This window comes from Labeo rohita, chromosome 18 (assembly GCF_022985175.1).
Source record: "Labeo rohita strain BAU-BD-2019 chromosome 18, IGBB_LRoh.1.0, whole genome shotgun sequence".
In the NCBI taxonomy this organism is placed as follows: Eukaryota; Metazoa; Chordata; class Actinopteri; order Cypriniformes; family Cyprinidae; genus Labeo; species Labeo rohita.
In genome coordinates, this window is record NC_066886.1 from 9,983,300 (window position 1) to 10,008,143 (window position 24,844).

Below are 24,844 nucleotides of genomic sequence, written 5' to 3' on the forward strand. Positions count from 1 at the left end.
CATAGGCCTGAGAAAATATTAGTCACAGCATCATGTTTATCATTACTCCAAAATAACCTGTGATCAATTATAGACTTTTTTCCACTTAAACAAGTAAGTTTTAAGCTATCGAGATTGCTGTTGTGCCTGCATAGGTGATGTTTGCATCATTAAACTTTATCAATTAACGATTTATTAAATCTGTAAGTCATTGGTTTCCATACCGTTTCTCCTCCGTTCTTTTAGTGATGGAGTCTTGACTCCTTTACATGACTCGGTTCTTTGATTTGGAACTAAAACAATTTACATCTGTTAGTCGATTCAGTCTGGTTTATCCAGTGGAACATGTCAGAAAAAGTATTTTTTTAGTGAAGTATTGGCTCCTTTTCGTGAATCAATTCTTTTTAGTGAATTGGTTCTTTGACTCAGCAGTTAAAACAGAACTAAAACAGGTTGAAGATTTAGCTTCGTCATTATTTAACTTCTTTGAATTTCCATCGTAGCTACAAGGTTGTGAATCAACTGGTAAATGTTTTCAGTACTAACTTCACTCGACTCACTCTTTGTTTATCAAGCCGAACCTGTTCTTTTAGTGATGAGTTATTGACTCCTTTACGTGAATCTTTTTGGTGAATCGTTCTTTGACTCGCCAGTTAAAACTGAACTAGTTAACAGTTCGACGATTATTTAACCTCGTGCTCTTTGATTAATTTACATACGTTAGCTCCAAAGTTTTAAATTAATTGATAAATGTTTCCAGGACGTTTTATTTGTGTAAACGTTGACTATCAAAGTAACGTTTGTTCTCTGTTCTTTTAGTGAAGTATTGACTCATTTCCGTAAACTGATTCTTTTTTGTGAATCGGTTCTTTGACTCGCCAGTTAAAACGGAACTAGTTAAAACAGTTGATTATTTAACCTCGTGCTCCTTGATGAATTTACACCTGTCAGCTCCAAAGTTGTGAATCAATCGGTAAATGTTTCCAGTACGTTTTATTTGTATAATTTTCACTCTTTGACTATCAAAGTAACTTTGTAGCCCGGGCAGCCAAATCGTCGATTAACTCTTGGTTTATCAACTCAAACATGTCAGAAAAGGCCTGTTCTTCTCCGTTCTTTTAGTAATGAAGTATTGACTCCTTTCCGTGAATCTTTTTGGTGAATCGTTCTTTGACTCGCCAGGTAAAACCTAACTAGTTAACCATTGGACCATTATTTAACCTCGTGCTCTTTGATTAATTTACATCTGTTAGCTCTAAAGTTGTGAATCAATTGATAAATGTTTCCAGGACGTTTTATTTGTCTATCGAAGTAACGTTTCTTCTCCGTTCTTTTAGTGAAGTATTGACTCATTTCCGTGAATTGATTCTTTTTTTTGTGAATCGGTTCTTTGACTCGCCAGTTAAAACGGAACTAGCTGATTATTTAACCTCACGCTCCTTGATGAATTTACACCTGTCAGCTCCAAAGTTGTGAATCAATCGGTAAATGTTTCCAGTACTTTTTATTTGTATAATTTCCACTCTTTGACTATCAAAGTAACTTTTGTCGCCCCTTCTGCATTGACTCATCTCCGTGAATCGGATCTTTGACTCATCAGTTAAAACAGAACTAAAACAGTTCGACATTAACCTCGTGCTCCTTGGTGAATTTACATCCGTCAGCTCCAAAGTTGTGAATCAAAAGGTAAACATACTGTTTCCAGCATAATTTCCGCTCGACTATCAAAATAGCTTTTTTCGTCCAGTCAGTCAAATAATCGATTCTGCCAGAAAAAAGTCTGTTCTCCGTTCTATTTGTCATGAAGTATCGACTCCGAGTAATTTCCGTGAATCGATTCTTTTTAGTGAAGTGGTTCTTGGGTTCCCAGTTAAAACAGTTTGACGATTATTTAACCTCGTGCTCCTTGACGAATTTACACCTGTTGGCTCCAAAGTTGTTACTCAGTTGGTAAATGTTTCCAGTACATTTTATTTAAAGTAAATTTCACCCCATCAGTCAAATCGTTGATTCAAACTTGGTTTATCAAGTCAAACCTGTAAGAAAAAGTCTGTTCTTCTTTGTTCTTTTAGTGAAGTATTGACTCATCTCCGTGAATCGGATCTTTGACTCGTCAGTTAAAACAGAACTGAAACAATTCGACATTAACCTTGTTCTCCTTGGTGTATTTACATCTGTCAGCTCCAAAGTTGTGAATCAAAAGGTAAACGTACTGTTTCCAGTATGTTTTTCTTGCATAATTTCTGCTCTTCGACTATCAAAATAGCTTTTTTCGTCCAGTCAGTCAAATAATCGATTCGGCCAGAAAAAGTCTGTTCTTCTGCGTTCTATTTGTGATGAAGTATCGACTCCGAGTAATTTCCGTGAATCGATTCTTTTTAGTGAATCGGTTCTTGGACTCCCAGTTAAAACAGTTCGACGATTATTTAACCTCGTGCTCCTTGATGAATTCACACCTGTTAGCTCCAAAGTTGTTACTCAGTCGGTACATTTTATTTAAAGTAAATTTCACCCCATCAGTCAAATCGCTGATTCAAACTTGGTTTATCAAGTCAAACCTGTCAGAAAAAGTCAGTAAGTTGGTGAGGCGTCGATTCGAGAATATCAACATGGAAGTGTTAAAATGATGAATTATTCTTGAAATGAATCTTTTTTGCACTCTAAATAACGAGAGGCGATACCTCTTTCTGATTGTAATTCTGATTGTATTATCTCGCAGGTACCAGCAGATGGCGCAAGTATAACATCACCACGATCTGATACAACGCTGCAGCGTGGCTATTGTCTCTAGTGTTGCTTTGGTTCAGTAACTGGCTTTCGTATTGAAATTATTACAGCTATTCAGCATTGTTTAACTACACCTGCTTGAAACGCTAGTGAATCAATTTCCTCTTTCGTCTGGCGGCTGGGATGATGTCTCATTCATATTTTCAAAAAGGGAAACGCCTATCTGTTGATGGCATCTTGGGGTTTGTAACGCAGATCCTATTGCAGCGGATTTAAGGCGACTGCGCAGAGCTGGAGAGCCGCAGCAGAAGAGTGTTCACACAGCAGCACCAGCCAGCCACCATGGTGAAGACGAGAACAGCCCAACTCACAATCTCTACTGTCAAGAGAGGAATTATGTCTTCAACGTGAGCCGCTTCTTATAAATGCAAACTGTATGATCAGCCTGGAAAATCTGGGACGACTTTCAGCTCTTGGCCTGAAAGGCAGCGGCGTTGCACGTAGGATCCAAAAACTAGGCAACCGAGAACACTTGTATTCGTGTTTTGTTCGGAGAAAAACCCACATGATGAAATTTAAGCCTAATCAGACAAGGACATATGACGGAGAGGGCTTCAAAAAACGAGCAGCGTGTCTGTGCTTCAAGAACGATCGGGAGGACGAGGTAAAGCTGAGAGAAAAGTGCAAATGTCGTTGGTGGTTAACATGTACTACTACTACAGAGTGGTCAGATATGTATTACAAGCCGTTTTAAAATTGTATTCCTTGTTACTAACTAGTAGCCTATGTATTTTTTGATACAATGACTAATTTATTAATGTAAGCCAACCTAGTGACTAGAGTCGGATGCTAGTGCTCGGTAACACTTTACAATAAGGTCCAATTAGTTAAACGTAGTTCAACTGTTAACAAGTATCAACTCAATTAGTTATTAGTCACTAAGTAGTGACTAGTAACTATTCCACTTCAAATTCGCTACTGAATTGAATCTTTGATTCAAATGTAAACTTCAGACATAAATCAGTTTACTAGTATTCTTGGTTCCAATATAGTAACTTAGTTACTAATATGTTCCAATAGTATGCTAGTGACTAGTGTTTATTCCAGCTTACTTGTAACGTTTCCTATTTTACCAGTACTTTTGCTATTTAAATATGTTGTGACTAATCAATATAAGCTTGTAGTACTAATTATATTAAAAATAAGCATAGCACTTCACAAGATTACTTTTGTTAACAATTTAATTAATCTCAGTTCATTTTAATTTTAAGACTTACTAATGCATTTTTTTTTTAATTAATAGTTGTATCTGCTAATACTAACTAACCTTAACTAATGGGACCTTGTTGTAAAGTGTTGCTAAAACAAGTAACAGTAACATAAACATAGATACTAGTTTGTTTTAAGAACGGTGTTAAAACAGCTTGCCATGTTTCATCCTTTTTACTCCCTAAAGTAAATACGTATTGGACTACACCCAATGATAAGACTCTTTATGAGTGGTTCTCATGACCACTAATTCATGATTCATGTCTAGAAATATATGACTGTGCATAGAGGACTGATGGCTGGTGTTCTAAATGTAATCAATGAGATCAGCTCACTAAAAACCAGCAGTGAGCTTTATTCCTGAATAATGACAGCTGTCCGCAAGGTCTGTTTAAGATGTGGTATCTCCTCCAGATCATGTCTCACAGCTGTAAGCCATTCTCCAGTTTAATGTTTTCATGGTTTTTAAGGTATTTGTATACTTTTTTGTAGTCTGAGAGAGGGAATGCACTATTAGTGCATGCTAACAAGGTTTGATGACAGATGTTTGACATGTACAGACAATTTATATGGCAAAATGTCAAATGGATAGCTACAAAGAAGAAAAAAGCTCACAAAATGTATCATTTACATAATATTCTCTCACAGAGAATAAAGCTGTATGACGTTAGTATGAAACACAAGAATAATCAAATTTCGATTTGACCTAATTTAAACTCTCGCTGAAAATTCTTAAAGAGCATTTACTATCAGATTTATTGCCTGTAACATTTTGCGACCTTCTCGAAAGTAGGTTCTGCTTAGACTAAAAATACTGTCTATTATGAAACATGTCAGTCACAGTTGAGGTGTTCTTGACTTCTGAGACGAGGGCTTGACCTGATGTGGGCAGAGCACTCGGAAATTACAGGAAAATGCTGTTGTATACACAAATACTCCCTCATAGATGTCTTCTTTCCCTTAAATGAACTCCAGCTTGCTCAGACTACCGCGTCTGTGTATTTTTAATTACGAAATACAGCTAAAGCTGATGAAGTTTAATTACATAAGACATGTTGAGGCATGGGAGCTTCGGACCCTGAATATTCCGCATTGCAACAGGACCTAGTCTCCCAGGTCTCTCCTCCATGCGATTAGCACTGAGGGGGGGGAGGAGGAGGAGAGGAGGTAAGTTACACTATGTTCTAAGGCTCCCAGTGACCTATCAGCAGCAATTTATAGAACCAGAATGACAGCGCTCACTGTCCCCTGACGGATTTCTTTGACAACTTTTTTATCCGTATTTTTCTTTCGAATTAATTTTGGGTGGTTGCTGTTTTGATGGTTTTTTTTAATGTTTCTCTTTAGGAAAGATTGTACTTCTTTTTGTGCATTTCTATTAACTCCTGATCATTTGCATACAGGAGCTCACTCTGCTGTGGACGTCAGTACATTCCTGTCATAGCGATAGTTAGCCGAGTACAAGCGACAACATAGCACATCCTCGAGAAGTGCACTAGTGGAGTCTAAGGGCTCGTCTGCCGTTTGCGCTCTTGTCCTACAGGAAAACCTCACAAAGACCTTAAATAATAATGGCTGAATCTTTAAATTTTTTTAAAGAAAGTGAAAAAGGTACTTGCCCATGTACATCTCACCAACATAATGGTCTGGTCAGTGTTTTGGGTGTTTGCAAATTGGTATCTGCATATCTGCAAATTAAGTTTATGTTTGGGCCATTCTACAGAATTGGTGTAAACTGCTGTCCTACAATCAAAAAACACATTTAAAAGCATTTGAGTATTTAAATCTTAGATTAGGATTCTTTTATTATCTATTGAAACCCATAATGATATTTAAAACATCAGTAAGCTTATATATATATATATATATATATATATATATATATATATATATATATACATACATATATGTATATAAAATCATTATTTAGTGGGTACTTGCAGTTGGGAGGGGGCTGTACTGAACACTAACCCTTAAATTTAAAATGATATTTAAATAATTCTTGCATTTTATTCCCTTGTTGTTTTTAAAAAATATCTTTATTTATTTATTTTTGAAGTGAATTTAAAAAAAAAAGTAAATTATGAAACTGTGTCCGATATTTTCACGTCGCTACCAAAACAGTGTATGTTTTAGTCCATTGACTGAGCCTGATTTTAACTACACCCCTAGATTTATGATCAGGAAATATTCATGTGTCCCTCTCTCTCATAGCTACATGGTGAGTAGACAGGTCTCATCGTTTTGAGGTAAATGTGTTCAAAACTCCAAAAAATCTGTGTGTAACTTTAAGGAACGTCACTACCAAACACCACTTTTCTAACACTTTTTTTGGGAGTTATTCCGTAACATTTAGTTTTTATATGTGTACAACTCTTCAGAATTCTGCTAGCTAACCATGTGCTGATTAGTATCTTTGAGCTAGGTTTAAAATTATCTAAAATTGTCACTACAGAAATAGTCACGACTAAAACATTTGGTGGAATTTCGGTAGTGACGTCTTTGTTTTTTAGTATGTTATTCCCTAAAATTGTGACTACTGAAACAGTCACGACCCAAACATGTTATCATTATTTCGGTAGTGACAAAAAACTTGAATCATGACATGAATGAATTTAACAAAGAAAAATTGGATTCAAAATACCAAAGATCACATAAATTGCACTTGAAATATTTTTAAAATTGTCATTATTATTGACTTGCCTCTAAAACATTTTAATAAAATAGCAAAAATATATTTAAAAGGTAGATGTAAACTAAATCATAATCGGGTCAATATAACCCTTCTGATTAAATTATATATTACTGTGTTTCAATAAATTTGGGGAGAGGACAAATATTCTAAAACTTTCTGAAAATGCAAAATGAGAAATAATTGCACAGTTACTAGAAATGTGTACCTTAGATATTATACAATTTGCATACATACAGAATTTGTGGAAAACAATGTTTCCAGGATGTTTCCAACTCTGACTTTGAACCAATTCTCTCTCTCTATCTCATTACATATATATATATATATATATATATATATATATGTATGTATGTATGTATGTATGTATTTGTATACATTTTCTGAATTTATATTTATTAATACCTTACCTTTTATGTTATGGATATGGTGCAAGAAATTTCCCAGAATGCTCTAATATACTTAATGTAATGAGTGTTCTAATATTTTTAATTCAGAAAAGATTAAAACAGTGACAGTAAAGACTATTACAATACATTGTTTTTTGTTTTAAATAAATCTTGTTCTTTTTATTCATCAAAGATACCAGAAACAAAATTATCACACTGTCCACAAAAAATGAAAATGTAACAAATATTGACAAATATTTCAACATTAGTAATAATAAGAAATATTTCTTGAGTATCAAATCCACAACAAATGATTTCCGAATGATCACACTGAATGACATTTTGAAAATTACATTTTCAAATACATTAAAATAGAAAACAATAATAAATTGTACAAATATTTCATGGTTTTCTTGTTTTACTGTATTTTTGATCAAATAAATGGCATGGTGAACATAAGAAACATCTTCAAAAAACATAAGAATGTAATGTATGTATACTGCACAGTATTTTCATACATAATAAGTGAAATCGCATAATTTTCAACAATACGTTTCAAACAATAGTAACTGTTATCACAAAACTACTATAAGTCTAACTATAAGTCACATAACCTCATCACAAGTTATTTCTTTAATAAAAAAGATTCCAAAAATCACATTTCCTTCAGATTTTGCATGGAAATGTCTACAAATTTGGCACTTCAAATATTGTAAACAAATTTTTTCATAAATTTTGATCAAATGTCGACTTGAAACGTATGTTTAAAATTATGCAAGTATTACTTCATCACACTGGAAAAGTCAAAAGTTGAGTGCACTGAATTGTGGGATACATTATTCCACACAGTGTATTGTGTAGTGCGCAGCAGCAATAACAAGTATGCCATTCCAAATGATTTTTTTGCGCAATGAAACAATGTTACATAAACAAGACTTGTTGACTTCTAAGTGTGGTTTATATGCATGTTTACAATCAGAAAGAATCCTGCTGATATTGTGCTTCTGAAAAATGTGTTTGTGTTTTTGGGTGTGTTTTTGGTTTAAGCCACTGTCATTCTCTCGCCCACTTATGCCTCGTATTGAATGTGGCGGCTTTGCTTGTTTTAGTCTTTGGATGGAGTTGTCCTAAACAAAAGTAGATTTTATAACTTCAGCTATTGTTGAAGTGTTACAAACATTTACCTTAGCGATAAGCAGTAATTTCAGGTCTACCACGAGGGCCACATTCGCCTCAGGGACTTTATTGCAGTTTTTGAATGGTCAAGCTGAGCAGACTGGTCCGATAACAATAATGCCAGAGTAGTCATAGCAACAATGATCCCGTTAAATGTGAACATGATACAGTGGACTGAACCTGAACAATGACCCTTAAAACAAACTAGAATGAAGCAGTGCTCAGTTGCGTGCTGTACGTGACTGATTATAAGCCGTAAGCGTTTCCTCCTTTGGCTTGTGAGCTTTACCTTTCAAACTTGTAAATGAAGTGAAAGGTTCAAAAGCGTGCGCGTCTTGCTTGCCAGATTTTGTGTTGACGTGCTGTTATGCATGTTAGTTATTTCAGCATGGCAGTGGTTTGTCTGGTACGCTAGCAACTGGGTGGGTTCGAGTCCCAGGAACACAAATGTGTCAAGTTGTGTAGTATTTGTGAATCTTGTAATACTTTTTATAATCTAATCCACAAATAGGTTCACAGACTCTCATGAAACCTCAAAAACAGCCCTGACCCTGATACCTATCGTGACTGGAAGTCAGCCACTGTTTGCTCGGGCGAAAAGATTGACGTTCTCTTTGGTCGTGTTTATGACGATGGGGGCCACACGTGCCCCTCAGACTCATGCTGGGATTTAACATGCACTTCATCTTGAGTGTCAGTGGGGCTCTGAACTGGGTCAGTGTGTCAGCAGATGCTCAGGACTATGAGGTATTGGAGTTTTAAAGCTAATTAATCCTTGTATAATGGAGAAAAAGATTGATTAATTTATTAGGAAGTTGTTCAGGGAATGTTATTCAGAAGATTGTGCTGTTTTTTACGGTACAAGTCATGGAAAATGTTATCAGTTTGTTTTCGCTTTCAGACAGTCCTTGATTCAAAGTGTTTTCTTTGTCCTTGATTTTAAATGCCATTAGTTGGTAGATTGCTCCGTAAACAGTAGGGTTGTGTTCCATTGAGAACTGGATTGAAGATGCTTTTAAATTCTAATTCAGTTTAAGTTTCAATGTGGGATATTAAAGTTCAAACTAAAACCGTTTAAAAACATTTTTTGCTTGAAAAAAAAAAAAAAACTGAAATAAAACATTTAATGTACTTTTTAAAACAAATAATACTAAAAATGACAAAAACAAAATACTTAAACTTAATAAAAATAAAATATAATTAAATATATACATGAAAACTATAATAGTATCTCAGTAATACTAAAATCATTTTGAATGAGGTAACAAACAATTGAATTTGATTTAGAATGGAGTTTAATTTTTTAATTTACCCATAAATGTTGTGAATGTTGTGTTACCCATAATTTAATGAAATGCCAACTGTATGAATGCCAACTGTGATAATTGAATTTATTAATTTCTATGCATTTTCTATTAACTTTTATATATATTTTATGAATTTATATTTATTAATACCTTCCCAGAATGCTCTACTATGCGTAACATAACATATAATCAAAACTTTCAAAATGTAATGTCAGTTAATATTTTTAAAAAGGTATTGAACTAGGGATGTGCAATAATGACAAGAAATAATATCTCGATATTTTATGTAATTTTGTCGATAACGACTATTATATATATTATTATATATATAATAGTTGTTAAATTATATAATATATAATCATATAATGTTAATTTTAATATTATATAATATATATATTGCTGAGTGTATTGTTCTTCTGGTATTTTGGCAAGTTTAGGAGTGATATAGACAGCTGACTTCAAAGCTTTTGATATTCTCCATATTCTGTGCGTGATTCGTTTTCATGAGTAACAGAAATTAATTTTTCTTTAATAAGTTTAAATAGATTTTTTTTTACCATTTATGGGCATTTTTCTAACCTTATTAAATGTATGCATCATCTTTTGTGTCAAATTCTTACATTTATTCAATAAATTGAAATAGTAAGTCACTATAGGGCTGTTACCAATCAAATGAAAACAGTATAAAGAAAATGTATGTTTGCAATGCACAGGTGGCAAAGAATCTGAATCTGAAGTGGCATTTAGATGCATTTACACAGATGCTTAATGCAGGACATGAATACAGTTAACCTACTGTTACAAATGCATAAATAATGTTTTGATGTTTTAAAATCAAACACTGAAAACTGATATTTGAAATGATTTGGAGAAAAATGGGAAAATGTATGTTAAATAAACTTAAAATCGCCAGTAGATTTTAGATGAGTGAGTCATTGAGTCATTCATTCAAATGATTCATTCCGATTTAGTAATGAAACACAGCCATGTGTTTCTCAGAGATGCAAAACAGTTCTGCTGTTCTATTTTCGTGTAAAATGTAAGTCAAGTACTGTTTACTCTCTTTCAATTAGTGCTGTCAAATCGATTAATCACGATTAATCGCATCCAAAATAAAAGTTGCTGTTAAGAAAATATATGTGTGTGTACTGTGTATATTTATATATACGTAAACACACTTTTAGTTTGGATGCGTAAACACAAACTTTTATCTAGGATGCGATTTAATCGATTTGACAGCACTAATTATAATAGACTAAATCTGTATTAATTACTCACTGAGTAGTTTAACCTACGTCTGTTTATTCCCAGGGAGTGTATGTGTGCACTCCCTGGGTGTGTTTTAGCAATATACATGATTATGTCAAATCGCATTTTGTTTAAACAACAGTTACGATATTATCGTAGACGATATATCTCGCACACCCCTATATTGAACTCTGTTTGATATAATAGTAGATAACGCATTGAAACAGTAGTGCTGCCAGAGGGTTTGTTATCCTTTATGGTGTGGTTTTATTAATTTATCAGTTCCAAGGACGACTGAATCAAAAGAGTTATCAGAATAGCTTCATGGCTATCAGTGGGTGGGGAATTTTGCTTGGCGTATCATCCAGTATGCTTACTGGAATGAAACTTAACTAAATTACTTGAAATAAAGGTGAGTAACCTTAATGCTAATTGCCTCCTGCTTCCTGTATATTGATGCTGTATTTTTATGTTTTATTCTTTAACAGCTGCTTTAGTAGGTGTTTTCCCAAACTAAAGCTGAGCAATGTGAAGGCTGAACCTGTGAGATGAACCTCTCATGATCACCTGGTCCGGCCGCAGCTGTTTTTGCTCCCACAACTCATACCCCAAAGCAGAGCTTGACTCTCAGCAGACAGAATCTGTCACTATGGCTGAGGCAGCTGTTGCCGGTAGTTTATTTATAAGAAGTGATTCCACAGATATACGATTGCCTTCTAGAAGAGTAGTGGAGAGTGACGGCATTCAGTGAGAGTAATGCAGTGGAATCGCAGTAGCTCATTAGGATGCAGAAATGCAGTCGCAATTAATATAGATTTCTGTGAGAAACACTGAATTTGTACTTGAATTTGTGCTTGTACCCTCCGGCTAGCCAAGAACAGTAAAGAAGATTTCTAGCTAAAAAACATGGTCATTGGTGATTCATAATGGAAGTCAATAGCTACCATCATTTTGAGAGTAAAAAAAAACATATCAGGCAACACGAAATTAATATAGGTGGCTCCTGGAGATATACTGAGGTATTATGAAATGAAACAATTGGACTGTGCAAGAAACTGAACATTATTTACAACATTATTACCTGTAAACTGTAGCCTCAAGCAAACTGAGAAGTCTGATTCTTTCGCACAGTTTGCCATTTGTTCAAATAACCAACTGTTTGTACTGTGTATATTTATTATGTATATATAAATACACACATGCATGTATATATTTAAGAACCAAAATGTATGTATTAAACATATTTATATATAATATAAATTATATGAATTAGTGCTGTCAACCAATTAATCGTATACAAAGTACTGCTTTCAAACGATTAATCGTGATTAATCGCATAAAAAGAAAAAGTTTTTGCTTACATAATGTGTTTGTACTGTGTATATTTATTATGTATATATAAACACATGCATGTATATATTTAAGAACCAAAATGTATGTATTAAACATATTTATATATAATATAAATTATATGAATTAGTGCTGTCAACCGATTAATCGTATACAAAGTACTGCTTTCAAACAATTAATCGCGATTAATCGCATCAAAAATATTTTTTTTACATAATATATGTGTGTACTGTGTATATTTATGTATTATTTATAAATACACATGCATGTATATATTTAAAAAATATATATTTTTATATATTCAAATATAAAAAATATGAATATAAATATATATGTAATATACATTACGCGATTGATCAGTTGACAGCACTAATATGAATATAAATATTTTGAAAATATATACTGTTTGTGTGTGTATTTGTATATACATAATACATATATACAGAGTACATACACATATATTATAAGAACCAAAACTTATATTTTGGATGTGATTAATTGCGATTAATCGTTTGACAGCACTAAAACTCAGTTATATTATTAAAGCACCCAATTACCATCTCTTTAAATTGTTTTGGACCCCATTGACTTTCATCGTATGAACAGAAATAGTTGGAAGGATCTTCAAAATGTCATCGTTTGTGTTCCACAGAAACAAAGTCAAAGTCATGGTTTTGGCTGCGCTATCACTTTCAGTTATATGTAATTTCCTCAGTACATGTCAAGCTCAACATTTCTGCTAGAGTGCCAGGAAAGTTTATCAGATGGATATATTGCAGATTGATGTACTGTGAGCAGTGTCAGGTTAGACTCAGTTATGCAATCAAGATGTCCTGACAAAGTGTTGATGCGCACTTGGATTTGGACTGTCTGACTAAGCTCTGTTTGTGAATATGTGTGTGTGGCAGGTTTTGCTTGTTAGCAGCAGTCGACATCCAGATCAGTGGATTGTTCCAGGAGGAGGGATGGAGCCAGAAGAGGAGCCTGGAGGAGCTGCGGTTCGAGAGGTCTATGAGGAGGTGAGCTCTGTTCTTAAAAATCTTCTACCTGCTCCTCAAGTAAAGGAAGACATTCTGAGAGGTTTGAATGAACTAAGACCTCAAAATTGTTACAGACATTTTTATTTAGTACTGACCTGAATAAAACATTTCACATAAAAAATGTTTACATATAGTCCACAAGAGAAAATAATAGTTGAATTTATAAAAATGACCCTGTTCAAAAGTTTACATACACTTGATTCTTAATACTGTGTTGTTACCTGTGTTCTTAAACTGCCTGCTCTTAGAAAAATCCTTCAGATCCCACAAATTCTTTGGTTTTCCAGCATTTTTGAGTATTTGAACCCTTACCAACAATGACTATATGATTTTGAGATCCATCTTTTCACACTGAGGACAACTGAGGGACTCATTTGCAACTATTACAGAAGGTTCAAATGCTCAGCAGAAGGGAAAAACATGCATTATGACCTGGGGGTGAAAACTTTTGAAGAGAATGGAGATTTGTACATTTTTCTTACTTTGCCTAAATATCACATTTTTTCATTTAGTACTGTCTTCAGAGGCTACAGAAGTCAAATTTACCCTGATCTTCAAATTCCAAAAGTTTTCACCCCCCCGGCTCTTAATGTACGTTTTTTTTCTTCTGGAGCGTTTGAATTTTCTGTAACAGTTGAATTTGTGGGACCTGAAGGATTTTTCTGAAGAACAGCGGGCAGTTTAACTGTTCAGGACAAATAAGGGACTCATGAACAACTATCACTAAACAAAAAACACAGCTGTGGATCATTCATGTAACACAGTATTAAGAATCAAGGGGATGTAAACTTTTGAACAGGGTCATTTTTTTATAAACTCAACTCAACTTGTGGACTATATGTAAGCATCTTTTATGTGAAATACCTTATTCAGGTCAGCACTAAATAAAAAATAACATGCATTTTGTATGACCCCTCTTATTTTGCTAAAATAATTAACATTTTAAAGATTCTGAAAGGGAGATGTAAACTTTTGACCTCAACTGTATCTTCACTGTTTTACTGAGGTGTATTGCCTCATCAGGTCTGTTGAGTAATGGTGGTCCCTCAGGATTTTGAGGTGCTGTCGGTGAGTCTTAAATGAGGCCTCGCTATACTGTAATGCTATGTGTTTACAGTACCAGGACCTTGCTCATGTTTAAATGAGTTATGGCTTACAGCTGTCCCATATCTTGTCACCAGGATTTTTTTTTTTGCTTTGCACTATGCACACGGCTTATTGCATACCAAGCAGTATATTCTATATGCTGCATACTATTTTTAAAAGAGTAATATGTGACACTGTATAGCAAGTTGCAAGCAGTCATCCTCACGGTAAACCACGTTTCATTTCACTTGTGGAAAAATGTCAAAAATAATGACTCAAGAAAAATATTATGTAATATTACAAGGATAGTTCACCTAAAAATGACTGTATGACTTTCTGTCTTATGTAGAATATTGAAGATATTTTGAAAATACAGTGAAAGTCAATGGGGTCCAGTGTTGTTGACATCTGGGTGAACTATCAATTTAATATAGACAAACTAAGGAGTAAGCTCACTTATCTATATTTATCTTCTAAATTATGCATAAAAAGGCCATAACCGCATTCCATTCAGTTTTGGCAACACCTTTGACTCAACTGTTACAGATATCGGTATGAGAGCTATGGTCATGTGATACCAGCGCCACCCTATAGATTCCTCACTCATCATTCACGATATGCGCATGAGCCCGTTTTCTGTCACCTTCAATTTAAGAGGCTTGGCTAAATGAATCTTTTCATGTCTATCTCAGCTAATGGTTATGTTGTTCGTTTCAAGGATGGGCTGTGTCATGACATTGAACGGCCGTCGTAGAGGTTGCCAAGAGGGTAATTTGTTGACAGCTGTGAAGCATTGCAGCGACATTTAGAAACCGTGTCCCGTTACCGTTGGCCTCGTCTGTCTGAAATGTACATGTCCCAGAGGTTCAAGAGTCACGGTGTTTGGACGCTTGCGGTTGCCCAATTTGAATGCAGCTTAATTACTACAGTCAATGTTTTTTTTTTGTTTAAAGTAAAATGATGCTACCCCAAACCAGTAGTGACATTTACAATAGAACTAGAGACATGCTTTTGACCGTATAATAAAATAAATCACCCAGGTTGTTGGTTTCATTTAATAACATGTTCAAAAAGCACCAGGTTTTAAATTTCATCACAATTGCATAACACTAAAAAAACTGCACATCTAAGCCATATTTGGCCTATTTTTTCCATTTTATCCGTAATGCACAAGACTTTATTTTTACTTCGAGGGATTTATTTGTTACATAATGGTTTAAAAGGTGTAACTCAAGCCATTCGAGTGTTAGGGAGACCCTGGAGGAGACTATAAACCTGTCTGTGAATTACAGCATGCTGCTGGCTATGGCAGCACTCATGGGACCCAAACCACTTCCCCTAGGGGGTTTGCCAGAAGTGGGATGTCCCAAATATCTTGGAGTGGTCTGACCCTGTTCGTTTTAAGGATAACCTAAAAAACTGGTTACGTGTGTCATGGTAAATCAATGTAGACTGGCCATAAAAATTACATTTGACCTCATGAAATGCTTAAGTTTGGTCCTTTTCCAGCTGACAGAATGAAGTTGCTGTTAGTCTATGGCCCTGTGACCATGTCAGATGAGGATACGCAGAGACGACAGAAATGCGCTCAGGGCATTTTAAATAGACAAAATCTCTCATGGGGGCTGAAATCGCCCCCTGTTGTGTGTCAGTTCCGATTTTGAGCGGTCGTATCAACCCAGTTAGCAGGGTAAGCTCGGGATGGTTGGGGCATTTCGCAGCGTCTGAATGAAGACATGATGTTCCCTTGTGAGCGTTATGTTGTCCGGGAATCTCCTGTGTTGTGGAAACATGCAGCTCAGGTCTCCCGAATCAGTGAGCCGGGGCTAATGCTTTGGCCTGATGTGTCAGCATCGACTGGTACGCTTCCAGAAATTTGGTGTGTGTTCATCTTCTTGTTAAGCTGCTGTTAACACTGATAGACTCTTATGTCATAGCCAGAGTCATTTCCTTTTTAAAGTGCCAACAAGCATCATGTATGTATTTTGATCTCATTGTGGCCTGTTAGAAGGGATCAGAATTTTGAGTGTTTTTTCTTAGTTATTTTCTCTCTAATGCTTTTTCTCTATCTGTTCCTGCTTAAACAGGCTGGTGTGAGGGGCACCCTTGGCAGGCTACTTGGGGTGTTTGAGGTAAGACTGCCAAACTGCCTTATATAAAGTAAGACGTTACTTTGGCCCCTCTTAGCTTGTCACTGATACATCAATAAACAAGACTTTATTTCATAAACATTTATAAATGTCTTATCTTCACACCTTCTCAATGCATGTTTCGCACATTTTGTTGCCACGTGATAACGTGTATTTCTCATTCTGTACAGCAGAACCAGGACAGCAAGCATCGGACCTACGTGTATGTGCTTACTGTTACAGAGACACTGGAAGACTGGGAGGACTCAGTCAATATTGGTGAGTTGATGTTATGTGTGTAAACTAAGGATGTAACGGTATTAACAATATCGTGGTATCGCGATATTATCGTGGTCACATGGCGATTTGAAATGATAGGTCTTCCGAGCAAAACACCCCCTTGTCATCCAAGATGTCTGTGTCTTTCTTTCTAGAGTCATAAAGAAATTGTTTCTCGAGGAAAACAGATTTTTTTCTCCATACAGAGGACTTCTATGGTGCCCGTGAGTTTAAACTTCCAAAATGCAGTTTCAGTGCAGCTTTAAAGGGCTGTAAGCGATCACAGCCGAGGATAAAGGGTCTTATCTAGCAAAACGATTGGTTATTTTCTAAAAAAAAAAAAACAATTTATATACTTTTTAACCTCAAACGCTTGTCTTATCTATGTCTGCGTGAACTTCCAATGGTCCTACATCGCTGCAGAAGTACCGACCCAGTGTTTACAAAGTGAACATGCAAAGAAGGTCAAAAGGCCTTTACAAAAAAGGTAAAACGGCGATGTAAGACGATTTTGAAGATGGAGGAGAAAATGAAATGGGAGTTTTTTGACATACCCTAACTTCTTGATCTGGAAAAAACTGAGTTCACGCAGACCTAGACAAGATGAGCGTTTGAGGTTAAAAAATATGTGAATTGTAATTTTGTTTTAGAAAATAATTTCTTTACGACTGAAGAAAAAAAGACATGAACATCTTGGATGACAAGGGGGTGAGTACATCTGTATATGTAAATTTTTGCTCTGGAAGTGAACTACTCCTTTAAGAACATGGGTTGAAGCTCTTAATTTTGAACTTCAGTTGCCTGGTCCGAACCAGAGTTTGATTGCTCTCCGTTCATATTATTTTATTTGGGTCCGAACTGCGGTTTGTTTGCGTCATTAAGCCAGCCGCTGTTTACCCCATTGCTTAGTAATGATGGCGCAGGAGAAGGCGGCAAAATGCATAACATTACTCTCTGGACTTTTATATATTTACGTTCTTGAACCGTTTGTTTTTTTTTTACAAAGCTTCAGTGCATAACAGCACTTATGTCTGTCTTACGAATGTACTGCAAATGCTCTAAAGAACCCTGAAAGCGAACAGAAATGAGACATGCAGCTTTCTGCTTGCAACACGTCAGTCACGCTTGTCAGGAAAGTGAGTGAAACACACACACAAACACATTTTTATCAAATAATACGTCATTAATAGCGGTTCACTTACGCGATTTGGTACAGTTGTGTTCACATCAGCAGCAAACCGTACTGGAGTTCACATGAACCGGACCCCAGACCACCCTTTTTAAGCGTACTCTGGTACGGTTCGCGGGTGCGCACCCTAGGTCGGAAGACAGCATTCACATCATCCAAACGAACCGAACTCTGACGTCAGTCTAACCACCCTTAAAATCACCCTTAAAATCCATTAGATAGAATAATTTAACTTTAAAATGTACAAAATCTTAATTTTTAAGTCTCACAATACTTCATGGACTTCATGGAAGTTTACACATTCCTAGTGTAAACGATTCAATTAGTCATTTCCGTCATTTAGTAACTGCTACAAGTGATTCAGATTCACCAAAAGAGGACCGGATTGAGAAAGTCATTTTCTTAAGAATCGGATCACACTGGTTGCGACATTGGAACTGACTCAAAAGAGTCATTCATTCACTGATTGCGGTGTGTTTTGCACTTTCGATTCGGTTCAAATACTCAGAAGAAAGAATTACATTAAGGTATGACAGCAGTGTTTTATAAGGCAGTTTTAATAATTAAAGGGATAGTTCACCCACAAATCGAAGTTATGTCATTAATTACTCACACTCATGTTCCAAACCAGTAAGACCTTCGTTTATCTTCAGAACACAAATTAAGATATTTTTGATGAAATCCAAGAGCTTTCCTTTATAGACAGCAACGCAACTACCACGTTCAAGGCCCACAAAGGTGGTAAGGATGTCGTTAGAATAGTCCATGTAGCATCAGTGATAACTTTAATTTTATTTAGCTACCAGAATGCTTTTTGTGCATGCGTCGTGGTACTCTCGCGAACGTGTCTGACTAACACAGAAGAGAAGAAATTGTTGTATAAAGTTGTTATTTTTGTTTCTTTGCGCACAAAAAGTATTCTGGTAGCTTTATAACATTACGGTTGAACCACTGATGTCACATGGACTATTTTAACAATGTCCTTACTACCTTTCTGGGCCTTGAACATGTCAGTTGCATTGCTTTCTATGCAGGGTCAGAAAGCTCCTGGATTTCATAAAAAATATCTTTATTTGTGTTTCGAAGATGAATGAAGGTTTTACAGGTTTGGAACGACATGAGTGAGTAATTAATGACAGACACCCATTTTTGGGTGACTCCTTTTAAGTTGTGGGATCTCAGCCTTAGTGCCAGTAAACTAATATAAAACCATAGAATGATTTCCGTAGTATCGTGTGACACCAAAGACTGATACTTGTGATTGGCTGTATTTTGCAAAACACAAATGAAGTAATACTGCAGAATTTCCAGAGAACTTTTCATCATAATAATGACTAATTTGATAAAAAGCACCTACAAAGTAAGCTAACTTGTTTGCTATATTATACTTCTAACTAAGCCATATGAACAGACCTGGAATAGTCAGAAAAAAAGTTCTGTTCTCATTCAGTTCAATTATGGCACCTCAAGACACATCTGTGGGTATTATGTTTGAAAATGAGACAAGCAAGAACCAATATAGAACCAGTTTTCCTTACACAAAACTATCATACATCTTCAAAAGAGTTGGCACACAGGTTGCACTGACTACTTTTATGGTAACTGCGTCCTCCAGAGAAGCTCACCTGTAACTTTAACAAAGTGACCTCTTCCCAAGTGTGCAGTAAATCAATAGGGGACTTTATTTGTCTGCAAACAGCTTAGTCTGCTAACAGGACAGAATTTAAATCGTTTCAGTCAAGCTTACAACCAGCTCATTTCATTTCATAATACACAACTGCTGATCTGTAAGCAGCTGCAAATATGGGGATTTATATAAGTATTTTACAAAGCTATTACGGATAAAGAGCAGGCATGTGGATTAGCCACTTAAAACCGTTTACTTACAGAATTTTTGTTGTTAGGAAGGATACACTATAATAACATTTGCCCACAGACAGCGCAATTCAAAACTTGCACTATTTGTAGATGGCGAGGAAAGAAAAAAACAGGTAATCCTTCACTCCCAGCAGCCATATAAATAGACAGAAGTTTGTTCACAGGGAGGCGTGCTGTTAGCAGGGGTGCAGTTGTTTTCCAGTTAGCGTCACTACACTCCCCTATCACTGGCCTCACTCTGCCTGTACCATAGTTTCGGCTGCCAAATAGGGCATCGTAACCTCAATACACAGAGAGGAAATGGGTTTACTCGACACAGAGCTAAGTCACAAACGCAGAAAAGGTCAACCGTCTGATTGTCAAAGTAATGACCTTTAACCTTCCCGCATATATGACATGTTTAAAAGCGCTTAAAGCGAATGTTTAAGTTTCAGCACTTTGTGAGAGACCGTTTTCAGGACTATAAATACTGTGGAATGTTTGTCAGCCACATGGTTGGGCAGCCAAACGTCTGACAAGTTCACAGTGAAGTTGACCTTTTGTACCGTATTTAAAATAAAGCTATACATTTTTAAACCAAAGCAGCAAGTGTAGTTAATAGCAACTCAACTCTCGTGAGCACAGAATTAATTTTTGATCACCTCAGGTAATGGATGAAATGTAATTACACTCTTAAAGGAGTAGTTCACTTCCAGAACAAAAATGTACAGATAATGTACTCACTCTCTTGTTATCCAAGATGTTCGTGTCTTTCTTTCTTCAGTCGTAGGGCAATTAGGTTTTTCGAGGAAAAAATTTCAGGAATTATCTCCATATAGTGGACTTCAATGGTGCACCTGACTTTGAACTTCCGAAATGCAGTTTAAATGCAACTTCAAAGGGCTCTAAACGATCCCAGCTGAGGAAGATGGGTCTTATCTAGTGAAATGACCGGTTATTTTCTAAAAAAAAATAAAAATTGTGATTTACATAGTTTTTAACCTTAAACGCTCGTCTTGTCTAGGTCTGCCTGAACTCTGTTTTTTCCGGTTCAATACAGTTAGTTAATTTCTCCTTTTTTAAAAAAAAGGTTCCAAAAGCTGGATTTGCAGCAAGTGCAACAGAAAAAACATTTTGGCTTCTCTCAAGAATCTTTCTTTCTTAAAGGAACAGTTCACCCAACGATTTTAATTTGCTGAAAGTGTACTCATGTGAGTTTGTTTATTCATCAGAATAGATTTGGAGAAATGTAGTATTAATTTACTTGATTACCAAGTGAATAGGTGCCGTCAGAATTAGTTCAAATAGCTGATAAAAACATCACAGTAATCCATCCTTTGTTGTCCTCTCACAGTAAAATCCACTGACATATTTGTTTAGAACTGTGTGTAAACAGTGTTTGATCTGTGCATATTTCTCACCTTATTCAGACAAGATGAATTTTTCACTGGTGAAAATGAATATTACGTGAATATTGTTGATAGCCTGAAGCCAGTTTGAAGTTAAAAATGTCTTAATAATGAATGTGTTTTTTACAAACATGCAGATTTAGGCATTAAATGATGGACTGAAGGTGTTTTTTGATTGCTTTTTGTTTATTGTGATGCTTTTATCAGCTGTTTGAATTCTTATTCTGACGGCATCCATTCACAGCAGAGGATCCAATGTGCAATGAAAATGTTCCATGGATGTTAAAGGTTCTTAATGAAACCATTGATGTTAATAAGGAGTCTTTCTTTTTAAAGGAATAGTTCACCCGAAAATGAAAATTACCCCATGATTTACACCAGACGCAAATGACGCGTTAAGCGTGATTTAAGTGATTTAAGTCAATGCAAAGATGCACTAGACATCGTGCAGCTTGATTCGCGTAAATGGCGTGGCGCGAATTGAGTGTTTCGGCCGTTTGACGCCCGTAAGTTGAAAAATCTGAACTTTGGCGAATATTCACTCTGCATAAACCAATCAGGAGCTTGCTCTAGTAGTGATGTAATTACGACGTAGCGAGCGGAGGCAGAAATCCGAAACCGCAATGGAGGACAAAATCATCATCACTGTATGTGAATACCCGGAGCTGTACGATACATCTTCGTACTTTTATAGAAACAGGAATATAAAGGATCTTGCTTGGAAGAAAGTGAGTGAGGAGGTCGGACAATCTGGTACATTGTAAAAAATGCTCTTTACTCAATTTGAGCTATATACATATTGATGGACTGATCTGTTTTTCAGCCTTCCATAGCACAGAAAGCGCAGCTAACGTTACCCTCTCAACAAAATCCATGTGAGCCATTTTGCAACGAGACTGGAGCTGCCTGGCAGAAGCCCCTCCCATGACGCGAATTTGCTTCTGTTGTGAAGCTAATTTCATGCGCGAATGAAGCGAGTATACTCAAAATGTTCAAGCGTCCAACTACATTTATTCACAAATGCATCATTTTACTTCAGAAGGCCGTTATTAGTGACCCAGAGCCGCGTGGAGTAGTTTTTATGATGGAAGGATGCACTTTTTTGGGCTTCAAAATTTCAACACCCATTCACTGCCATTATAAAGCTTGGCAGAGCCAGGATGTTTTTTAACATAACTCCGATTATATTTGTCCGAAAAAATAAAGTCATAAACATCTAGAATGGTTTAAGAATGTGTATATCAAGGGGTATTTTTCATTTTTGGGTGAACTATCCCTTTAAGAGTGTCCTGTTCAGTAAAAATAGTTTGTATTGGTTTTAGTGTTGCTGTTATTAAACCTATCATGTTTTGCAGGTCGGAAGCGGAAATGGTTCAAGATCGATGAGGCGATCCGGGTGCTGCAGTGCCACAAACCTGTCCACGCGGAGTATCTCCGCAAACTCACTCCTCGTTGCGGCCCCACGAACGGCAACGCTCAGGAGCCGGCGAACACGGATGACAACGCCCCCCTCCGCCAGACAGCCTCACATGACTGTGGACTGCCCCATTTGCACAGATAGAACTGTCTATAGAGGGCTTTGATGCAAGGGAAACTATCCTTGGACTGGAAAAGACAGTTTTGCATGTATAATTTCAATGTTTACTATTCGAACCTTTTTTTTGTAAGTGTAGAAACCAAAGGCTTGTTGTGAAATGCCTGCAAGTTTCCGGGTCAATATGAACAAGGAGAGTTATTTTCATAACTTTTCATTTATAAACGTGCATTTCAAGCCAAACAAGGTAATGTTATTTGAAGAAGGTGATGTTAGGTATTAAGCGAAGATTAATGGAAATGCTTGCCGTGATGGACAGTTTGGAAATATTATTTACAGATGGCTTTTGGTGGAGGAAGACAATGATGGATGTAGCAAGGTTTGATTGTTTTTAGAAAAGGATAGCTAGGGTGGTGTTTTGAAATGCTGTCTATTTATATCTAATAGATAACTAGGCATATTTGTTAGGGACTGGGTATATAAAAAATCTTGATAAAGAACCAAATAATAAAAAAAAAAATCAAATCATTAATTAAAGAATATGTAAATAGTCTAAAAGAAGATTTTGGCTGCTTCTGAGTATATTAGATGCCTTCATCACAGAAATCTACCTGTAATATAGGTTTAACATGCTGTGAAGTTGAAGGTTTTTTTTCACAGTTTGGTCTTAAATGTGAATTTGCCACATTAAATGGTGCAATCTGATCGCCCTTCTTTCTTTTTGCACTTGAAAGTTTAATCTCCTGTAAGACGGAATAACTACTTTTAAGCCAGATGGCATTTTACTAAAATGTGAACAAAGAAATAAATATGCTCCTGGTGTCATTGGTCCATGAAAGACTATGAAATGTTATGCTGTTTATATTGCCTGAAGTGATATTCTGAATATTTCAGAAAAAAAAAGAAGGCAAAACGCCCAACGGTAACCTTAACCTATCTTGTCAAACCAGTGTTTTCAGAAATGCAATATACATTGTGCGTATACTAACAATTCACGCATCAGTAACTCGTTCTTTAAATAGCTAAGGAGGATTTTTAATTTAGCATATTGTTTTGTTCTACTGGGGCCTTTGCAATCTTCCATAATGATTTTTTTTTCTTTGTCAGTGAACTCCACTGAATGGGATGGAATATGTTGCCAAACTGTTTTATTAAGACTGTAGATGGTAAACAAGCATACTTATCTTTCCTCAGAGGGAAGATTGCATGTTATGTTGTAAATATGTTTTAATATTAAAAATGTCAGCTTCTGCCTAAATAGTTAGTATTTTGAGTCTCACAGTTTGTATTAGACAGAACTAAAGGATTGCACTGCTAAAAACACAGGCACCTAAGCTCTTGTTTATCAGTGAACACTGTTTAATATGTAAAAGATTACGGTGTCAAAATGTCCCCTATGTGATTTGACAGAAATGACAAAAATGTGTTTTGCCTGTCTTTGGAAAATCAGAAATACCCTGAAAACTTTTAAACAAAATAAACTGTGTTCTAAAGTTGTAATGATTTTGTAAATGGTGTTGATTGTGGTTACGGGTGGAATGATACCTCAATTCTCTGAGGTAACTACCAGAGATTTATGATCGCTTTCCAGTAATGATAAATGTTTGAAATAGGGATTCAGCAGCATAGGATAACATATAATCAGAAAAACACCTTGAAAGTTCAAAGAAAAGGTGCAGTTTCTTGGAAAGTCATGTGGCAAGTCCTCTCCTGGAGGCGTATAACGTTACCCTGGTGAAAAAAACAGCATATGCTGGTATGTTTTAATGCTGGAATGCTGGTTAGGTAGGTTTTGATGCTGGTTTATGCTGGTCCTTTGCTGGTTTTTGCTGGTCATGTTGCAGGTCAAGGACCAGCATGAACCAGCAAAGGACCAGCATAAACCAGCATCAAAACATACCTACCAGCATATGCTGTTTTTTTCACCAGGGTAGTATGTTTATTATGAGGTTGCCAAACTATTGCAAGTTTGTCTATTCAAAAGCCACAGGCTGTTTTCTGTTTTATAAATGTAAACATCTTTATCCTTGTTATAAATCTGCTGGGGGGACATTAAACCAATCTAAAATGGTTTATTCGACTATTTCTTCACTTTAACGCTTTGAAAATGTTATAACGTCGTTTGAAATGCTTCATGGGATGCGTAGTTCAAGGCCTGATATAGACATTTCAAATACTTGTTTG

At 35.9% G+C, this 24,844-nt stretch overlaps 1 protein-coding gene across 3 annotated transcripts; it reads left to right on the forward strand.

The window, feature by feature from the left end:
- The first annotated feature begins 2,737 nt into the window (after positions 1 to 2,737).
- Positions 2,738 to 23,758, forward strand: nudt4a (nudix (nucleoside diphosphate linked moiety X)-type motif 4a). Of its 3 annotated transcripts, none has more exons than XM_051134943.1 (5): positions 2,738 to 3,370; positions 13,046 to 13,156; positions 16,351 to 16,395; positions 16,584 to 16,671; positions 22,482 to 23,758. In XM_051134943.1, exons 1-5 carry the CDS (start codon positions 3,143 to 3,145, stop codon positions 22,685 to 22,687), a joined length of 678 nt encoding a protein of 225 aa, XP_050990900.1. In that variant the 5' UTR covers positions 2,738 to 3,142; the 3' UTR covers positions 22,688 to 23,758. The 3 variants fall into 3 exon arrangements, with proteins under 3 accessions (XP_050990900.1, XP_050990901.1, XP_050990902.1); XM_051134944.1 differs by having other exon boundaries at positions 16,587 to 16,671; XM_051134945.1 differs by lacking the exon at positions 2,738 to 3,370 and adding an exon at positions 7,087 to 8,979.
- The last annotated feature ends 1,086 nt before the right edge of the window (positions 23,759 to 24,844 follow it).